The 18,544-nt window shown below is 44.0% G+C and overlaps 2 protein-coding genes across 2 annotated transcripts in view; one reads left to right on the top strand and one right to left on the bottom strand.

Moving 5' to 3' along the window:
* sdk1b (sidekick cell adhesion molecule 1b) overlaps window positions 1–17,572 on the top strand; it is a 140,154-nt gene extending 122,582 nt beyond the window's left edge. Inside the window, exons 28-46 of the mRNA XM_037262328.1 lie at window positions 1,232–1,418; window positions 2,209–2,307; window positions 4,788–4,982; window positions 7,337–7,538; window positions 8,209–8,312; window positions 8,391–8,461; window positions 9,121–9,253; window positions 9,550–9,606; window positions 9,690–9,791; window positions 10,945–11,060; window positions 14,006–14,192; window positions 14,263–14,400; window positions 14,479–14,640; window positions 15,041–15,166; window positions 15,487–15,651; window positions 15,724–15,861; window positions 16,849–16,972; window positions 17,053–17,182; window positions 17,264–17,572. Coding sequence (XP_037118223.1) covers window positions 1,232–1,418; window positions 2,209–2,307; window positions 4,788–4,982; window positions 7,337–7,538; window positions 8,209–8,312; window positions 8,391–8,461; window positions 9,121–9,253; window positions 9,550–9,606; window positions 9,690–9,791; window positions 10,945–11,060; window positions 14,006–14,192; window positions 14,263–14,400; window positions 14,479–14,640; window positions 15,041–15,166; window positions 15,487–15,651; window positions 15,724–15,861; window positions 16,849–16,972; window positions 17,053–17,182; window positions 17,264–17,572 — 2,745 coding nt within the window. The remainder of the gene's footprint in view (window positions 1–1,231; window positions 1,419–2,208; window positions 2,308–4,787; window positions 4,983–7,336; window positions 7,539–8,208; window positions 8,313–8,390; window positions 8,462–9,120; window positions 9,254–9,549; window positions 9,607–9,689; window positions 9,792–10,944; window positions 11,061–14,005; window positions 14,193–14,262; window positions 14,401–14,478; window positions 14,641–15,040; window positions 15,167–15,486; window positions 15,652–15,723; window positions 15,862–16,848; window positions 16,973–17,052; window positions 17,183–17,263) is intronic.
* LOC119121608 overlaps window positions 1–18,544 on the bottom strand; it is a 408,423-nt gene that overhangs the window by 153,888 nt on the left and 235,991 nt on the right. The window lies entirely within an intron of this gene.

Raw genomic sequence — 18,544 nt, forward strand, 5'->3', positions numbered from 1 at the left:
CTTGCATGGTTGGTGAAAGGAATACCAATTGGTTGTTTACCAGCCTTGTGGCAAAAAAACAGCTCGTTAGGGCTACTTTTCCTTAAATTGATGCATTTATTGAGAGGAGGGATGGACAAGTGATGCCTCAAACCATCAACAGCTTTGACATAGATGACTTCCCATGACATCAATCTTTGCTTGTCTGTCATTTTCTGAAAAAGTCTGAGCGAGTTGTTCTGTACATGACAAACTTATTCCAAAATGCTGCTTAGGAAAAAAAAACAAGAGAAAGTGGTTTTAAGGCCTTAACACACAGTGAGATATATTGACATGACAAAACGCAAGATGAAGATGATCCATCATCAAGGTGTCATCCCCGATAAGAAACGACAATCTATCAAACGTGCACAATGTCACAAAGCTCTTCATCGAAATCAGGACATAGATAAATAGTAGCGCCAGACGAAGACAAGATATGTGCTCGTCTTTTTTTTTTTTCTTCTTTCTTCAAACTGCTTTTCACAGCCTCCCCCCACGCATCCCCTGAGGATTTATTGTAATGTACGTTGTTGTTTTGATCCGAGAATAAAAGGACGACACGCAGCTTTGTGTCTGCGTTTTTACAACACGAAGAGAAAAAAAACTATTTTGGCTAATGTGATGTAGAAATTGTGTCCGCATCTTAATCTGCAAAGGAGATGAATAAAGGCGGATTTGTTTCCACTTGTGTTGACATGCGCGTGTTAATATGCAGGAAACAAAATAACTCCGGCATCCATTGTTTGGAGGTTTCGACAAAAAAAGAAATCTGCTTATATAATCCGTTAGCCCCAGAGTGCGTGGCACACTTATATTCTTCCCTGGTGTGTGCCCACTGTGCTGAGAGATGACAAGCAGCTGCCAGCAGCGCTCGCTTCCGTTCGCCGTTAGACGCCCGATAGTTTCTTCTGCCAGCTGCCACCAGCGGCTCCTGACTTTTCGCTTGGCGCTCCCTTCAAGTCACAACTGACATTTCCCTTTCCGCGCTCTTGTAAGGTGAGGCAGTGAGTTGGAAAAGCCGAAGGAGATTCCCCCACCCCCGCTCCGACATAAATTCGCACAGTGGCCTAGTGGTTAGCACGTTTGCCTCACAGTTCCTTGTGGAGTGAACAGACTTCACTAAAACGCTAAAAGCGCCGATGCATTATTGACCGCTGGGAGAAAACCAAACACAAAACACGTGTGTGTTTGCCCGTGTGTGTGTATTCAGGTGTTGTACTCCGAGAAGGACTCACAACGTCCTCCCAGTGTGCTTTTGGCGGAAGGAGAGAGGAACGCGTCGCTGCTTCTCGGCACGCTGAGGAAGTACACCGTATACTCGCTGCAGGTGTCGGCGTTCACGAGGATGGGCGACGGACCCCCCAGCAGCCCCGTGCTACTGAGAACCAAAGAAGACGGTAGCAACTCTTTCAGCAACAAGTTTTCAGCTACACACACTAGGGTTAAAGTTCGATAACAGAGACTCTCCACACTTCGCTTTTTAGCCATAAGTACGTATGCAATTGTGAATATAAAAATATAAGTCATCCTCCTAGCAAGTCATATGTTAATATATGTCCGACATCTCAAGGCTCATTTTCCAACATAGTGTCACGGGGACCTCTCAGTTCATCAGTAAGTGTGGAATGAAGCATCAGGGCGTGCATATTTTCACACATTCATGGTGGAAGTTGGGCTAATAATCACCGTAGCAACCTCTACTGGCCTTTTTAAATAATGAAACACCAGCACAAACACACACGTACGCACACATCACCGAGCGCTGTCACATTTGGAAAGTTTTTCTCATTTCAGGCTAGAACCTGAACAAGTCAATTTGTCAAAGGATAATGAACCTGCCTTGTGTGTGTGGTGTGTGATTCCTAAGGGGTACGTGGGTGGGTGAGTCACAATGACGCGTTTTTGATGGTGTGGAACATGTACTTCAATCAGGTTCAAAGGCAGACGCAATGGGGTTAAGAAAAAAAAAATACATTTTCTATTTTTCGCATCTTTCAAGGCATGTGTTAAAAAATTAATAAGACATTCTATACAGTTTGTGTGTGTGCGAAGGGCAAAAAAAAAACCTCGCTCCCTCTTATTTACATTTAATGTAAGTGCCCGAGATGCTCTGCAGCTCTTTTTATATTATTAGTGCTCCGCTCGGCTGACAACTCCCATTTGTATTTTTCTCCCGCCTCCCTTTAGTCCCAGGACCCCCTGTCAGGGTGGTGTTCCCAGATGTCCGCCTGTCATCGGCCAGGGTGGTGTGGGAGCCTCCCACAAACCCCAACGGCATCATATTAGGTATGACACACACACACACACACACACACATAGGGGAGGAGGGTTAAACATAATCATCCAGTAGTTTACTTTTAGTGGAGCTGAAGGACCGCTTCCCATTTACAAAGTGAGCGAGCACACAAGGAACGTCAAAAGATAATATTTTAAAGCTATTGTGAGTGTGAATGGTTATACGTCTATTTATGTCTTGCGATTGGCTGCCGCCAAAATGCCACAAGATGGCGCCAAAGCAGTACTTTTAGTTTCGTTGTTCAGTGAATGACGGTGGATCGGTTGCCGAAAAAATAATACAATAATTATGAGTCTAATTGTGTTCAAATGTTATCGGTATGGATGTTTCCTTAGCAGGGATGTTCATTTTTTCCGTTATGCCCTTTTAAACATAGTGTCAACAACAATCGCCTGCAGCCGTCGGCTGAGCTGCACTTCATTTGCTTCCAAACAAGACGTGTGACCGGAGCACATCCCGTACCTAACATGTTCCGTCTGACAACTCGACACGCCTGTGTACTGTATACGCTATACTCGAAGATTGAAAAACAAATATATGTACTAACCCACACAGCCTGAAGAATGACTCTGAACCGGCCGATTATTGATAAGGTTCAAAATGTATAAACACGCCACGGGACAGCTACCTCATTGAGGAGGCAGTTTTTGTGTGTATGTGTATTTGTGTTTTGTATGGTTCCGCCAGCGTCAAGGATGGAGAAACACTTGTCCTCTCAGCGGGGCATTGAGTTGAGCAGGACAGTGTGAATGATGAGCGAGCGTAATGTAAGCAGGAAGACATTTAGAATGATGCCATTTGCCGACAGACTCGCACACAAGCCGCCTAATCCTGCTGTGCTTGCCGGGCCCGAAGTGTGCGTACTGTGTGTGTGTGTGTGCCAAAGACGTGGGGGCAAAGTGCACATAAAGTGTAAAGTCTCATTTGGTGCAAGGTGCCTTTTATGAATAATAGCTGTTGTGTGTCCTTTAAGAGTCACTCTACATCCTGGTGCTATACAGTAAAGTCACACTGGTAAAGATTTTAAAATCCACCCATCCAGTTTTTATAGCGCAACATCATTAAAGATGTCATACTTTGTTTTATCCTCTGTGAAGAATGACTGATTTTAACTGCCGTACTGAGAAGCCCAAAGAGGAGCTGTGTCTCCGCTACAGTATGTTTGTCTTATACTGCCCCCAGGTGGCCATTTATATATCGTCCCTTTACAAGTGCTGCCTCATTTCAATGTGTGCGCTACAAGACATCTTGTATGTTCTTTGAAGCACTCCATAGAAGGATGTTAAAAATACCTTCACAAGCTTGTTAACTTGCAGCGCTTATGAGTATTTCATGAACTATACAAGCGCAGCCAAGCACGCTGAGCCGCTAGCGTCGCCATAGACGCACATTTTGCCAAAAGCCGGCGGCCGGCGTTAAATATTTATGCGCTGCATCTTTCCAGAGAGGGGGCTTTTTACGAAAATGACACAGTCCCTTTTTGTAATGGAGATTTATCCGCGTGGATCTCATCGACGGGGATGTCCCGGAGATATCCCGTACATAACTCTGAGCTGCGAAAGCGATTGTTTTGATGCTGCCGGATTTGCCATCTCGTCGTTATCCGGTAATCTGCCTCGCTCGCCGCTTACACTGTGCAAACAATCGGACTATCTGATGAGATTATCACAAAACCCAAGCGCCTGTCAGCAGATTATCGTCATAACAGTTTTACCAATCGTATCCGGCGCCGGGCATGTTCTCATGAGAATTTAGTCGCATTTTCAGCAAAGGGATATGTATGAATGCTCCATTTTGGTTTTTTAAATCAGTGCCATGGTGTGACAGATTCCAACTCAATCAAAGGAACAAGATGTACTATTTTTTAACTCGTATTTTACTCAGCCCAAAAAAATGTACCACTTTAAATATCCAATTCTAAAAAATGTTTTTATTATTTGACTTATTTACATTTAGGCCATGTAGTCTTATTTACATTAAGACCTTTTGGAATTTGATCACAAATGTTGTAACTGTCTTTTTTGCTCTCCCAGACCTCTTCCAAAAATATTGTCTTGCATAGTGTCTGGAAATTGATATGATTTGCTATTTGAGTGGTTTTCTTTTTTTCAATGATCAAACTCATGTAATCCGAGGACCCCTTGTACACATCCCAAGTACAAGTTACAGTCTTTTGATTGATTAGACTGTTTACCGTGCTTTTGTGAGTGGCCTGTGGAAAAATGGACGTGGGCCCGTGTGTGTGTGTGTGTGTGTGTGCGCACAATATATATATGCTGAGATGTGAGGTGTTAGTGTTATTACATGGCCTGCTGCACATGAGACAGGGGGAGCGAGTACACAGGGATTCCCAGCCAAGGGTAAGCATGAGAGGTTATACGTGTATATGAGAATGTCGCAACTATTATTTTCTCCACTTGTAAATACACCCAACTTTGGCGACACATTGAACATTGATCTCCTTCCTCAGGCTACCAAATCGCCTACCGCTTGGAGCACAGGGACAGTCAGCAGTGGACCACGGTGGAGGTGGGGTCCAACGGACGCCAGTTCACCGTCACCGGACTCACCTCGGAGCAGACCTACGTGTTCCGGCTGATGGCTCGCACCGCAGTGGGTTGGGGCCAGGAACACGTCGCCCTGGTGGTCACCACGGAGCGAAGAGGTAAACTTGATAGCGTCGGAACGATTATCATCAACGTGGTGTGATACCGACAGTATCTTCGTCTGGGTTCTTGCCATGTTATCGGAAATGTAGCAGGAAATATATCTGCTGATCTATCGATGCCGATGACGTACAGTGACACACAGAACGTTTTTTTCATTAGATAGCAGAAGGTAGAGACAACCTACATGGCCAGTAGATTAGTGTTCAATTAAACAGACCCAAATTTCATATTTTGGAACCCTGGGCAATGGTGAGCCTGCTCACAATTCAGCCACTGTGTTGCCCATGAAGCTTTATGAATCTACTTGATTTATACTGTTGAATGCCGTGTCAGCATATTCAAACGCTTGCTAGACCTTGATAAGGTCTTTTTGTGGCATATAATAAAACTATATCCCCTGGGGAAGAGAAAAGATGTGTACTGAAGCTTAAAAAAAGGCCGCCTATTTGAAATATTGTAACCATATCCAAATATGTTACTTCTTGCTAAAACCTTTTATATATATTTGAAAAAAAAAAAATAGTTTCTAAAACTGAAAGTGTCAGGGGGAAATCATGCATTCACCTGCAAAATGCTATTACGCGTTGTGTGTTTATGGCACAACATCTCATCTCATGTAAAATTCATTGCAAAGAAATGCGCTTGCCCGCAATGGAACCCGGTGCGCAATTAAAATGATGCATGGGAAAATAAAACAACACTCACAGAGGCACGTAGCGCGTGTGACACGAAAACGAGGCAGCAGGTCAGCGACATGTAAAGCGCACAATCTGCCGGAAGCGACAGCCTCTTTAAAAGTCCATCCAGTTCATATCATTCGCTAATGCAAAAAAAAAAAAAAAAAACAGCATGAACGTCAGCCGCTACACGCTTCAGGCACGCGGTTTGACGCGGTACAATAATTGACCTTTGACACATCATAATGATGTTCAGGCCATTTAATTTTTTTAAGAAATATTGACTGCGTTCAATAGCATTCATTCTTTTAGTATTCTCAAAATAAATTAAACAATATGAGTTGTGTCACGCTTTTATATAGATTTGCCATTATGGGCAAAAAAAAAAAATTACAGTTCAAGTTGCTATTTTAAATGTTGCTATTTTTATAAAGTTCCTAAGTTTATGTGTGTCTTTCATGTCCGGCGTCTTAAGAAGTTAATGCATTACAATTTCAGGCTTAATTAAAAAGAAAATATGGGTAAGACTAGCAATTAGCATGTTTATCTCACACTTTTGCTCAATGCTAATTGTAATCAGATAGCTGCATGCTAAATTAGCATATGTTTAGATTTTATTTGAAATAGTTCTGTAAATCTCAACATAGGCTAACAGTCTTTAATAACTCTTCTCAATGCCGCTCGCATATTTAAATTTCCTCGCTTAATTCAGTCAACACGGTAAACATCGAAATAATATTAAAAAGTCTTTTCTGTTGATTATCTTAACATATGACATTGACTTTTCTCAGGGCCGCCATCCACAGCTTGGCTGTTCCACTTCACTGGCATTCCGGCCCATTTCGAATAGTCCCATTAAGAATTCTTTCAGATGATGGCAAACAAGCCAAATTAATCCCTCGAAAAGGAAATTGGTTCTTTGATTCTGTGTGTGTGTCTGCGTGTGTGTCATGAGTTAAGCCATAAAACATGCCTCCCCTTTCCAGCAGCGACATTTTTAGCGAAAGGTTAAAAAACAATTGGTAAGATTTTTAATAGCAAGCAAATTGCGGCGTTGTTTACCAAGGATGTTCGGATCCTTTCTACCTGTCGGCTTTATTGCAGTCGTCATCGACCGCTACCGATGTTTTCATGTTTTGGGAAAGAATCAGATTAATGCGAATAAACAGGCAAATAAAATGAAATGAGGGCTCCCATGACATGTTGATGAATAAATGTCATAAAAAGCTGAAGAATACTAAGAAGGCATAATTGGTCAAGAATTATATTTCTGGTCAGAATTTTAAAATTCCGCTATCACGAGATGATTCAACATAAGTGGTGTTGTCAAATCTTTTGAAAGGGACTGATGGGGAAATGGGGATAAAGAGGGATGGAGGAAAGCAATCCGATTTGTCTTAATTACTTGCGATAAGGATGGATGGAGAATATAGCGAGGCTGCGTGCGCGACCGCGCTCGCCTCTATGCATGCGTGTGCACATTAATTAGACCTCGGAATGTGAATCGATAACGCTTTTATTACCGCACCTAGTCAATATCCCCCCCCCCGCAGCCCTGAAATTAGACAGCCACGCTCTTTTAAGCATCTCCACACACATCGCTACTTTTGACGCTAAGCTAACCTGTCGTGCATTTGTGATGAACGAAACGGAATTTTCCTTCGTATGTGCAGAGCGTCCCCAGCCTCCCAGGAAGTTGGCAGTTCCTCAAGATGGCGTTGAAGCACGTCGGCTCCGCCTTCATTGGGTGACTGGCAGCTCAGGCTCCTCCCCCGTGAGATACCTCACCGTGCAAATCAAAGAGCTGCCGGATGGCGATTGGATCACAAATATGGCGGATATCCCGCACAACCTGACTTCCTGGACCGTTGACGGGTATGCACAAGTCCATCAAGTTGTGTGGTTTTTTTTTCTTTGGAGTGTCTGACTTGAATTAGGTCAGAAATATATATAAGCGCATCTCTTTGCAGAATTCTGTAACTTTGTGAGATTTGCCACTGGGACATCCTGGCAGAACACAAAAACAGTCCTCAGGCCTAGAACAGTCACTTGACAAGGCACCTTCAAGCAATGTTCTCAACATTGTCCCAATGCGTTTTTTTTGCTCGACCAAGCCTCCCTGAGCTTGATGCCTTTTGTACTTCAGATCCTTTTCTTCTTTTTTGTTGTTGTTGTTGTTGTTGAGAATGACGCAACCTACTGTGCATTTTAAGCAGCAAGTGCACTGGAGAGCATTCGCATGAATAAATGCAATTTATTGGTTTATGTTACGAGTTCATGCTCATTGTGTTGACTCTAAGTGTGCTGTTTCTCAAAGTGAGTAATGTTATTATTATTACGCTTAGACTATTAATGCAGTCACCTTGCACAGGGGAGGAAACAGATAAAATATTGTACTCACACAGCAGTTCATTTATTTTTTATTTTTTTTATGCTATTTAAAACCAGGTGTAAATCTTGGTGGCTCCACAGCCAAACGATTGACTTATATTTGCTAACTGGGAGCAGAATGTGAATGGCAAATATGATCTGCCCATCCGTGCAGGTTGAAGCCGTTCACCTCGTACAGGCTGCGAATGGTGGCCACCAACGACATCGGAAACAGCGTCCTCAGTAAGGAGACGGATGCGGTCACAACTTTACAAGACGGTGAGTTATGGCAGATTTCAAAATTTCCTTGATGGAGATATGACCGTCGGTCTATTGATATTAATGCTATCCTTCCAGCTCCTGAGGAGCCTCCTGAGATCCTCACAGTCAAACCATCAACAACTACCTCCGTCATGGTCCAGTGGAAGGTAAGTTGGAATTCTGTTGAACCCCAATATTAGTAAAAAAATAAATAAAATCACATTTTCATTTGTTATTCCTTTGCCAGATTGAAATTATTTCTATATGACCACAGTGGGTTTTTCCTTCACTACGCGAGGACCATTGACACAAATCTCGCTTCGCTGATCGACTAAATCGTAATCTGATCACATGCTGCAGCCTTTTATGCTAACCGACCATAACTGACCATTATCTGCTCCCTTGACATGCTTCAGACACGCACACATTTGAAGTGCAGTCCAAATACATGTTAATAATTCACTGGGCCCCGCAGAATGTGCGCTTGCTGTTAATACATTATTCATCAAAGTGGAGCACGTCAGACTAAAGTGACAATTGAAGGGGCTCGGCGGGCGAGCGGCTGGGCGCCCCGGACAGCCCCGGGTGTTCTAACACGGTGGAGAGCGTCTTCACCTTCTGGCTTAATGACAAAAGCAGGAGGCTGTGAAAACAAAGTCGCCAGCAATTTCATCATCTTTTACAACCCACTCAAGCTCTGCGCACTTTAAAAGTTGTCTCTGTCAGCGTGACTTTTCTTCTGTCAGTCAGCACTCCTGCTAGATGAAGCTCTAGAACGTCCTCGTTAGGACATAAATGACTGATTTCTCATGCGTGTTTCCCCCAGCGGCCCAGCGACCAACGCATCAACGGGGTGCTGACGGGGTACCGGCTGTATTATCGAGAGCTGCCAGCCAACTCGACTTCCTCTGCCAATGTGCTCCGGGGAAGCAAAAGCACAACGGACGCCCACATTACAAGTAAATCGACACGCACGACTTTCCGCATTAAAAATAATCATCAACGTGAGATCAGTTCACGAGCAGGTTGCACCGTGTAATTTTGTCTTGTGAACGGAACGGAATGAAAATCCAACCAAGGTGTGCAATTGCCTATAGGTGCCACAAGATGGCGGCAAAACAGTACTTATGTCCAAATGAAACTCTTCCACTTTTTTATTTATTTACAGAAGATAGGAATAAGAAATAAATAAATAAAATGCAATACATATGAAAATTGATCAATGTTCTCCTTCATTTGTCTTTCTCTTCCAAAGCCAAAAGCACCTTCAAGACGGTCAGCAGCTTCTCGCTGACAGAGTTCGAGTTGACACGTAAGTTATATCGCTTGATTATTACAAGAGTTGACTTGATGAGCATGCAGGTTTATTGAACTGGATTTTTTTTTTTTTTTCAGAACTGAAGAAGTTCAAGCGCTACCAAATAGTCATGACCAGCTACAACATCGTGGGCGAGAGTCCTCCATCTGAACCCGTCGAGGTGTCCGTCGGAGAGGCAGGCAAGTAGAAATCTGTCAGCCTTGATTTTGACAAATCCTGTTTGTGAAGCTTTTTGAGGCAAATTATTTAAAAGTGCTTTGTTAGCCACTGTCCGCTACGAGCTTTGTTGGGTTTCACGTTTGCTGCAACATTTGGTCCAAGTGCTTAGACGATTGCTCGGGTTGCATCATTTCCGTACCGTCCTCGCTGCAGCCCTCTCTGTGTAAACTTCATTTAGAAATCTTCATCAGCATTAAACTTCTAAGGATCTTGAGCCTTTGTCAAGGTCAATTTAAAGTCAGAGTGCTTTTATTTCATTATTTATTTATTTGTTTGTTTATTTGGTTATATAATTTTGCTCAGCTTGGTTTTAGTGGAAATTCTACATTCCAATGCCTGGACAAGGTGAACCAAAACACTACACTAAATGATGTTACAAAGAAATTTTTCAGTCTCTTTGTCCATTTTTTGATTTCTCTGTGTATACACTCCCCGCTTGTTGAAGCAGCCGCTATCGTTTTGATTATTGTGTTCTATCCCTGCAGTGTTATGAATGAATCCAAGAGTGAATGACTGATCTGCCACTTTTGTTATTGGCAGCTGGCAATAAATAAATAAACATCCAGAATGTTCTTTCTGATGAAACGGCCGAGCCATGGGTTGTTTGGCAAAGCAGCCGGTTGCAGCCGAGCCTTAAATGTTACATAGCGTGAGGCCGCTAGCCACTGTTTGAATGACAAGTAGACCAGTAGGCCAATCTTGAAGCCTCCGCTAATGTTTACCTTTCGCCACACAAACAAAAACCAGCCAAGATGTTTGTTGGCATTCAGGGGAGGTTGTGCATTTTTTTTGGTTTGTTTGTTTTTGTCAGCTTGAGAAGGCCACGCATATCAGACGGTGAGAAATGAGCAGATGATAAGCAGCGTCCAGTGAGGTGGCAGAAATGGCTGGAGGCTGCTGATGATGAAATGCGGTGCTCTGGCCTTTTTCTGGGCGCTCGTGCATGTCCAAAGTTGCCGACCTTAGGCCCCCTTCTAATTGGAAGGGCTCATTATGGAACCAAATGTGAATAATCATGTGAATTAATCATAAAATATTCCATGTTGTTGCTTCGATATAAAACAGAGCATTGCCGCGAAATCGACGTAACATCTCTCTTCGTCTCGTTTGCAGCTCCATCAGTGGCGCCCCAGTCCATCCGAGTGTCGGCCGTGTCGTCCTCCAGCCTGGAAGTCAGCTGGGACATGCCCCCCCTGGAGACACAGAATGGACTCATCCAAGGATACAAGGTGAGGGGCACAAACGTGCGTAATGTGCGTCTCGAGGCTGTCGCTGTGCTTCAAGTGTCCTGCGGAGGGGCAGAGAATTAAGTTAAGGGAACCGACTTAAATGGTTTCACTATCACCGTTTGGCCCGACAAGCCCCTCCTTCCCTCCCTCCCCTCAGTACTTCAAACACAAGGTTATCTGTCCCGCTTTGGACACATTGATTTCTGCAGCAGAGCAGAGGTGGAATGGAGAAGAAAGACGGCAATGTAATATTTGCCCAGCGAAAAGAACGAGCCGAGAGCGCCGTCCCTGTAGAATCCTGATTAAGGGGAGTGCATCAAAGTGTCAGAGACGGACGGACGCGGCGACGAGGTTAAGCAGATTAAGTGCAGCGAAATAGGAGCAAAGAATGAATGTTTAATGGATTGATAGCTTCTGACTTGCGCTAATAGTCGCTCAGACACCAGCAGGTAGCGAGCCGCCGGGCGATGTTTCTTCTCAAGAGTAGAAGAGACTTTTTCTTTCCGCCCAGGTAAATGGCTGCAATGCCCTGGTGGGCTTGTTAGACACATTGATAGAAAAGTCGACAGGTAATAGCGACTCTCAGCCAAAATCAATCACCAAAATTACACGCTGTTGAGTACTTATCAACAGAGGCCGGCGCACAAATCAACGATTTAGTATATTACCGTGGCAACTCTTGATTAGCTTTTAGATCCTTAACCCGACTTTACTATCATCATGTTGCCTTACTTTTTTTATTTGACTGCTTTTCAAATACAAGTATTGGGGAACCAATGATTTCTATTAATGCGTTTTGGTGCTACAGCCACAACTTACCCAAAGTTGTTACCTTGGATTTTTGTTTGTTGTTACGTATGTAAATAATTAGTTAGATTTTGTTGATGTCCGATTAGGGCAATTAAAGGTGTTAAATTGTCTTGTCAGGATAATTGAGATCTGGTCAAAATAAATAGTTTTATATATATATATATATATATATATAATAATTATAAAATGTAATATAAACATATATAAATAATAGAATATATAAATAATTGTTATTACAATTGCCTTCGCGTGTTTGGAGACTTTGCCGTGTTGTAATTTTGACAGCAAATTATAAACCAAGGACTTCCTGTATTTAACACCAGCTAATGTAATCTTCATTACAAGGAATAAAAAAATATTTTGCGTATGCGCTCTTTGCATTCCAACGCTGACGGTTAAATCTTTCATTCAACGTCGGGAATTGTTGGAAAAGGCTGGAACATTTCTCTCACTGTGCTTCCTGACTCAATCTGCCGAGGTCGTGCTGCCCTCAAGTGCTTTTCCTCAGGGGCTGCCTCCAAGCACTTTATAGTGTAGAATAAAATGTGCTCATTGTGTATTGCATCATAATCACACTTTTTTTGTTTTTTAAATTAGCTAAAAATAAACCAACTAAGTGAAGTCTACTGTCGCATCTGATCTATTCTCTCTAAAAGCTCAGGCGATTACAAGATAAAAAAATAAAAATTCTCCTCTTTGCTACATTCATAATGCAAGAGGCCGAGCCGGCTCCCGTTGTTGCAATTAGTGTGAATGGGATAGAACGACAACTTTGCAAGCGCTTTCCATGTCGAGCCTTTATTTGCCGCCACTTAGCACCTTCATTTATTCCCGGGAAACGCAGCGAGATCACTTATTCTACAGGTGGGTGCATGAAGCATCCCGCGATCACTAGCGCCCCCTGCCATAAGGCTGGAGAACTTTTTTCGTTGCTTCCGTTCGGTCTCTTTTCAAAGCCGTTTGATACAGACAGATGAGAAAAAACACTAGATATTATATACATCAGCGTAACGACGGAGATGAGTTAATATCGCCACATTGTTTGAACACTTAAACAGCGACTTAGAGACAGACAGCAGTTCAGTCTAACTGCACAGCCTGTCAGCATAGGCAGCCGTGTGATTACGCAATCCTCAGAGGAGGCAAGGCAGAGAGTCGCCTCCTCCGAGCGACTCGTCTTCGGTTTTAACATAAAAATTCTGCGATTTTGGTTCAAAATAATACAAAACTACTGAAATTAAAAGGAAAATGACTTTAAATGAGAAAGTTTATAATAAAAACAATTTGATGAATATGACAGTTTAATTAGTTTTTTCCCCTTTTCATGCCTCCCTTGCCTCCCCCGACTGCACGTCCCTGGTTCAGACTCATGGGGCTGCATAGCTCCATCAGTCGCGTATTGGGCTTTGCTCAAATGGATCAAAGGCATGATGTTGGGCTTGTAGCGTTACGGGTGACAGGACGCCTCTTTGATACATTCCAAAGGCCGCTTCGTGGAAGTGCATTGCTTGTTTACCATGTACAGTGTTGCCCACTTGGGACTTGTTTTGGCTGATGCAAAAAAAAAAAACTTGGCCACTATGGCTCAACAAAGAGTAATGCTTTCATCAGTCAATGGCCTTCAAAACATCTAGCGTTACATTTGTTCTAGTCTGGAAAAATAAATGACATTTTGAGACGATGGCAACAATACCTGAAAGGGGATATCAGCATATGGGCTTCCATCATGAGAGGGATTGGTTCATTTGCGCCCCAAAATAGCCTTTGCGTCTTCATTACTGGTGAAGTTTGGCACTTTGGCAGCACGCTGAATTTGTTGTTAACACGTCTGCTTCACAGCTCTCGGCTTTAGAGTTTGCGTTGCCATTCTTACTGGGTGGAGTTTCTATTTATTCTGCTCAGCCTGGACACACAAAAAGATGCACTCGGTGAAAATGTGCTTGTTGCAAGGCGAGCAACTCTGAATTTGGACTTGTCACCATTTCACATGATCAGAATTAATGAGGGGGATGTCGAGGAGCAGAGAACGTGAAAGTAAACAGAGCAAAGTGTTGTCAAGAGGAGGCGGCGCCGGCCAACAAATGAGCCGCGGAAGAGTCAGCCATGGTTGTTTACGGCTCCTCTCGTGTGGGCAGGTGCACTACTGGCAGAAGAATAAACAGAACCAGACGGAGAAGGTGAAGGTGATTTTTGTCCCGGACACACGAATGCACTTGAGCAACCTGAGTAGCTACACGCATTATCTGGTCACTCTCACCGCCTTCAACACGGCCGGCGACGGACCGCCGAGCGACCCTCGCGGTGCACAGACAATGCAGTCGGGTAAGAAGTGTTGATGTTACTTTTTTTTTTCTTGTGGAAGACAATTTGTAATAACCCTGTAATCTTTCAGCCCCCAGCCAGCCTAGCTACCTTTCTTTCTCCGAGGTGACTGGAGGAAGCGTCAACGTCTCCTGGGGGGCTCCTTTAACTCCTAATGGCCTGCTGGAGGGCTACCAGGTCATCTACCAGCCCACCGCTCCGGTGCAAGGTACACGCTCACCTGCTGTAAACACACAAACGCTGAGTAACACACTCGTGACGCACACATTGGCCCGTGTGTGAGCAGGTGTCAGCAAAGTGGTGACGGTGGACGTGAAGGGCAGCTGGCAGAGATGGTTGAAGGTTCGAGATCTGGTGAAAGGAGTCACGTACACGTTCACTGTCTATGCACTCACCGTCAGCTACGGACCCCCAATTAGTGCAAACCTCACTGCAGAGCCCGTCCAAGGTGAGCGACAATCAGTGCGAGTGTGTGTGTGTTGTTTATCAAATAATAATTGCATTAAAATAAATAATAATAAAATAATAACTATTACATTAAAATATATGATATCAAATAATAATTATTACATTAAAATAAATAATAATAAATTATTACATTAAAATATACAATATTAGTGTTACTAGTTACTTTTTTTTTTAATTAATCAAGCTATTATGTCACATTTTAAAAAAAAAAATTAAACTAGCACGGAAGAGTTTGAATGTCTGAATTGTTCCCATAGTGAATGTTTCTAAGTAGTATTCAAAAGCTTGGATAATATGTCTGCAGAAAGGATGAACTGTGGGGGAAACATTCAAATTAATTACAGAGCCCCAATTTTCTATTCGGCTATTTGACTATGCAGGCTCACCCGGGTCGCCCATGGAGATCTCCATCACCAAGGCATCCTCCGCCCTCACCATCCACTGGGCAGAGGGCGACAGCGGGGCGGCGCCCATCAGCGGCTACGTGATCGAGTCCCGTCCCTCAGGTGACGCTCGGACCGCTCCATCATTTAGTCGTCGACGCCCGCCGGGCTAATCAACTCAGCCGCAAGCTTGTAATGAGCTGATCTATCAGAGGCGTGATCATCAGTGGCAAATGATTTAATGGCGGCGGTAAACTGTCGACTATTACGAGGATCCCGACTGGAATTGTAAACTGACTCAACATCATTACATTTCGGGCTCCAGTGCCGCTCACAATAATTGAGAAGATATTTACAATATAACGAGAACAGTCGATCCATTCATTTCCGGGAATTGACTTTTTGTTGTTGTTGACATGGCGTCCTCTTTTGTGTGTGCGTAGACGAGGGCGTGTGGGACTCGTTCATCCGACTGCTGTCTCCCGGCACCAGGTCCGTATCGATCCCACTGGAGCGCCTGCGACCCGGGATCAGCTACGAGTTCCGGGTCATCGCCGTCAACCGCTTTGGCTTCGGACAACCCAGCACGCCCTCCGCAGCACTCGCTGGTACGCGCGTTCAGAAACGCCACGCTATCAAATAAGCATCATCGTGTTGAAGACAACCTTTTGCGTCTCCAGCCTTGTCCGAGCGTCCTTTCTACGAGGAGTGGTGGTTCCTGCTTGTCATGGCGCTGGTGGGCCTCATCCTTATTCTCATCCTGGTCTTCGCTCTGCTGCTGCATGGCCACAGCAACAAGTACAAGGCCTGTGGCACAGGTAACATCAAATTCAAGCAAAAAACAAAAACAAAATTCCAGGTACAGAGACAAATGAAACTGATTCTGATTCTGTAAGTCAAAGTACTATTGTATGTATTTTTTTTCAAATAGTAAAAATAGAAAGACTTGGGAGAAATTAAGGACAGCACAGATACTTGAAAAATCTACTGAGGTATTTGTACTTCAGTTTAGAAAGTTTAGCCCTTCAGTCATGACACTGTGACACGCATTCTGCTAACTCATAACAAGCAAGACATTGGAGATGAAATGCATTTATTTAAAAAAAAAAAATTGCTTGTATTCCTGCAAAAAGTAGACTCCACTTAAAAAGTAACATTCCCTGGAGCAGCCCGAGACGTGCACCGGAGAGCAAAACAAGGTCATCTTTGTTCTTCCTCCTGCAGGCTTCAAGAACGAATACTGCCCTCAAGCATCTCATTCTAAAAAAAAACCCAGAAAAAACAAATATTCTTCGTGAGCTATTCTGAAAAAGGTTTGGGGCTGATACTAGGAATAACTTTTTAATTAAGGCTTAAACTATTCCAGCTACTGTACCATATTTGCTTTCTAATAAAAAGTAATCCAGGCAAGTCTATTTGAGGGTGAATCCAAGACGTTATACACTTGGTTATTATCGCTGCATAATAAAGTGCCCGGAGTTCAACGTTTATCATCATAGCTCCCGTCTCAGTGTTTTGGGACTATTTGCAAATGTGACATTTAGGAGTTGGATGATGGTTTGTGGAATCAGTTCTCCATTGAGGCAGCTCTTTAAAAAAATTAAAAAGTGGTGGAGGTGTTCAACATGGCTGCTGTTTAAATCATTATTGGTCTCTGGGAAGATAATTTTTTATGATAATATATGAACCTTCCTTTTAACTGTGATACCAACAGGAATTGCATAAAGAAAATAAAAGCATTACCCGAATAAAGTACATTATGAGAGGGGAAAGTTTTCATCTGTCGCCCTCTCGTGGTCGTTCAGGAAAGCACATGTCTTCTATGGAGGAATCTGTCACCCTGGACAACGGCGGTTTCACCACATTGGAGCTCAACAGCAGAGCGCTCACCAACACCAAGAACACTTTTCTGAAAAAGAACGGGACCAGGTGCCATGTTTAAATCAGTCTCACACACTTTCCTTTAGGCACTCTGCTGACCTTCTCATTTTCATGGGTTCCGCGTCTAGGTCACCGCCCAGACCAAGTCCAGGCGGTCTTCACTACTCGGATGAGGACATCTGTAACAACTACAACGGAGCGGTTCTGACGGAGAGCACCACACTCACAGAGAAACCCACCGAAGTCTCCGAGTCAGAGGTAGCGTGGCCACGAGCTTGAAATGCGAAACGGCGTCACACCGTCACGTCTTCACCGGCTGTCTTTTCCGTGTGCGTCCAGCTGACGGACAGCGACTACGAGGACGAGCAGCCCAAGCATTCATTCGTCAACCACTACATGAGCGACCCCACCTACTACAACTCGTGGAAGCGGCAACCCAAAGGCCTCAAAGCGCTGGGCTCGCCGTTCAGCTACGAGGAGTGTGCCGCCGCCGCCGAGTCGGAGCCGTATTACCAGACGGTGGTCACCCAGCACAGCGCGGGCGGCGTCTACACGCCAACGGGTCAGCCGGCGCTCGCCCACGCCAACCCCAACCCCAACCCGCCCGGCTCGCGCACGCCCGTGACCGGATTCTCCTCCTTTGTGTGAGCGGGCTTGTGCGCCGGCGTGGGGAACTTACATTTTGAACTGGAGAGCGGACGACTTGAGGGTAGGGGAGACTTGAGCTTAATGCCCCTTGAAAAAAAACTGACGCAGCACAGCTCTTCTCCCTATTCGCTCTCCAACTCTTTCATGCTTGAGTGTCACTGTGCTCCCACAACACACACTGTTAGCATCCCCACACACATTCCCACTTCTACCCGGACACTGCAGAGACTCTCGGAGAAGAGACCTGAGCTGGGAGAACATGGAAAAATCAGCACAAAAAAAAAAAAGAAGAAAAGCAACTTGTCGTCTGTCTTTACACACATATGCGAGCACTCCAAGAATACACGCGTGGACCAACCCATGTGAAGTCTTTTGGGGGGTAAGAAGGCGGCACAGGAGCAAGACGTGGATTTCCTGTGCACAAATGTGAAGATGACAGCTTTAAAACACACTTAGAGGGGGGGAAAATGTGATAATCACTATTAGATGATGTGTGTGTGCGTGCGTGAGTATGTATGTGGACTCTTCCCCCAGCACTACAAATTGAGTGTGATTTCTGATTATATAAAAGTGTGTTGTTTTTTTTCCATTTGATTTGATTCTCCCAACGTTTGACGCTTGTACTAAGCCGAAGCCCCTTTGCATTCTCTTTTTACATTTTGAGTTTGAGTGTGTACGTTGAACGCATGCGCACAAAGAGAATCGTCGTCAATCGCAGCGGGCGCATTGTGTGTTTATATTTTTAAGAATGAATTTTGTACATGGAAAACAAATTCAAAGTGGCCGAGCTTTTACCCTGACAGAGCAAGCTGACATATACACACACTCACACACTTTGTACTCATGTATTATTTAAAGTTTCCAGCCAGCAGCCTCCAGCACTCTGTCACACGTTTTAACGCCTATATGGTGTGTGAATAAATGGTCATTGTTAAACTGTGGCTGTGGCCCTTTTTTTAATTAATTTATTCA

The sequence above is a fragment of the Syngnathus acus genome, chromosome 1 (assembly GCF_901709675.1).
Source record: "Syngnathus acus chromosome 1, fSynAcu1.2, whole genome shotgun sequence".
Lineage (NCBI taxonomy): Eukaryota > Metazoa > Chordata > Actinopteri > Syngnathiformes > Syngnathidae > Syngnathus > Syngnathus acus.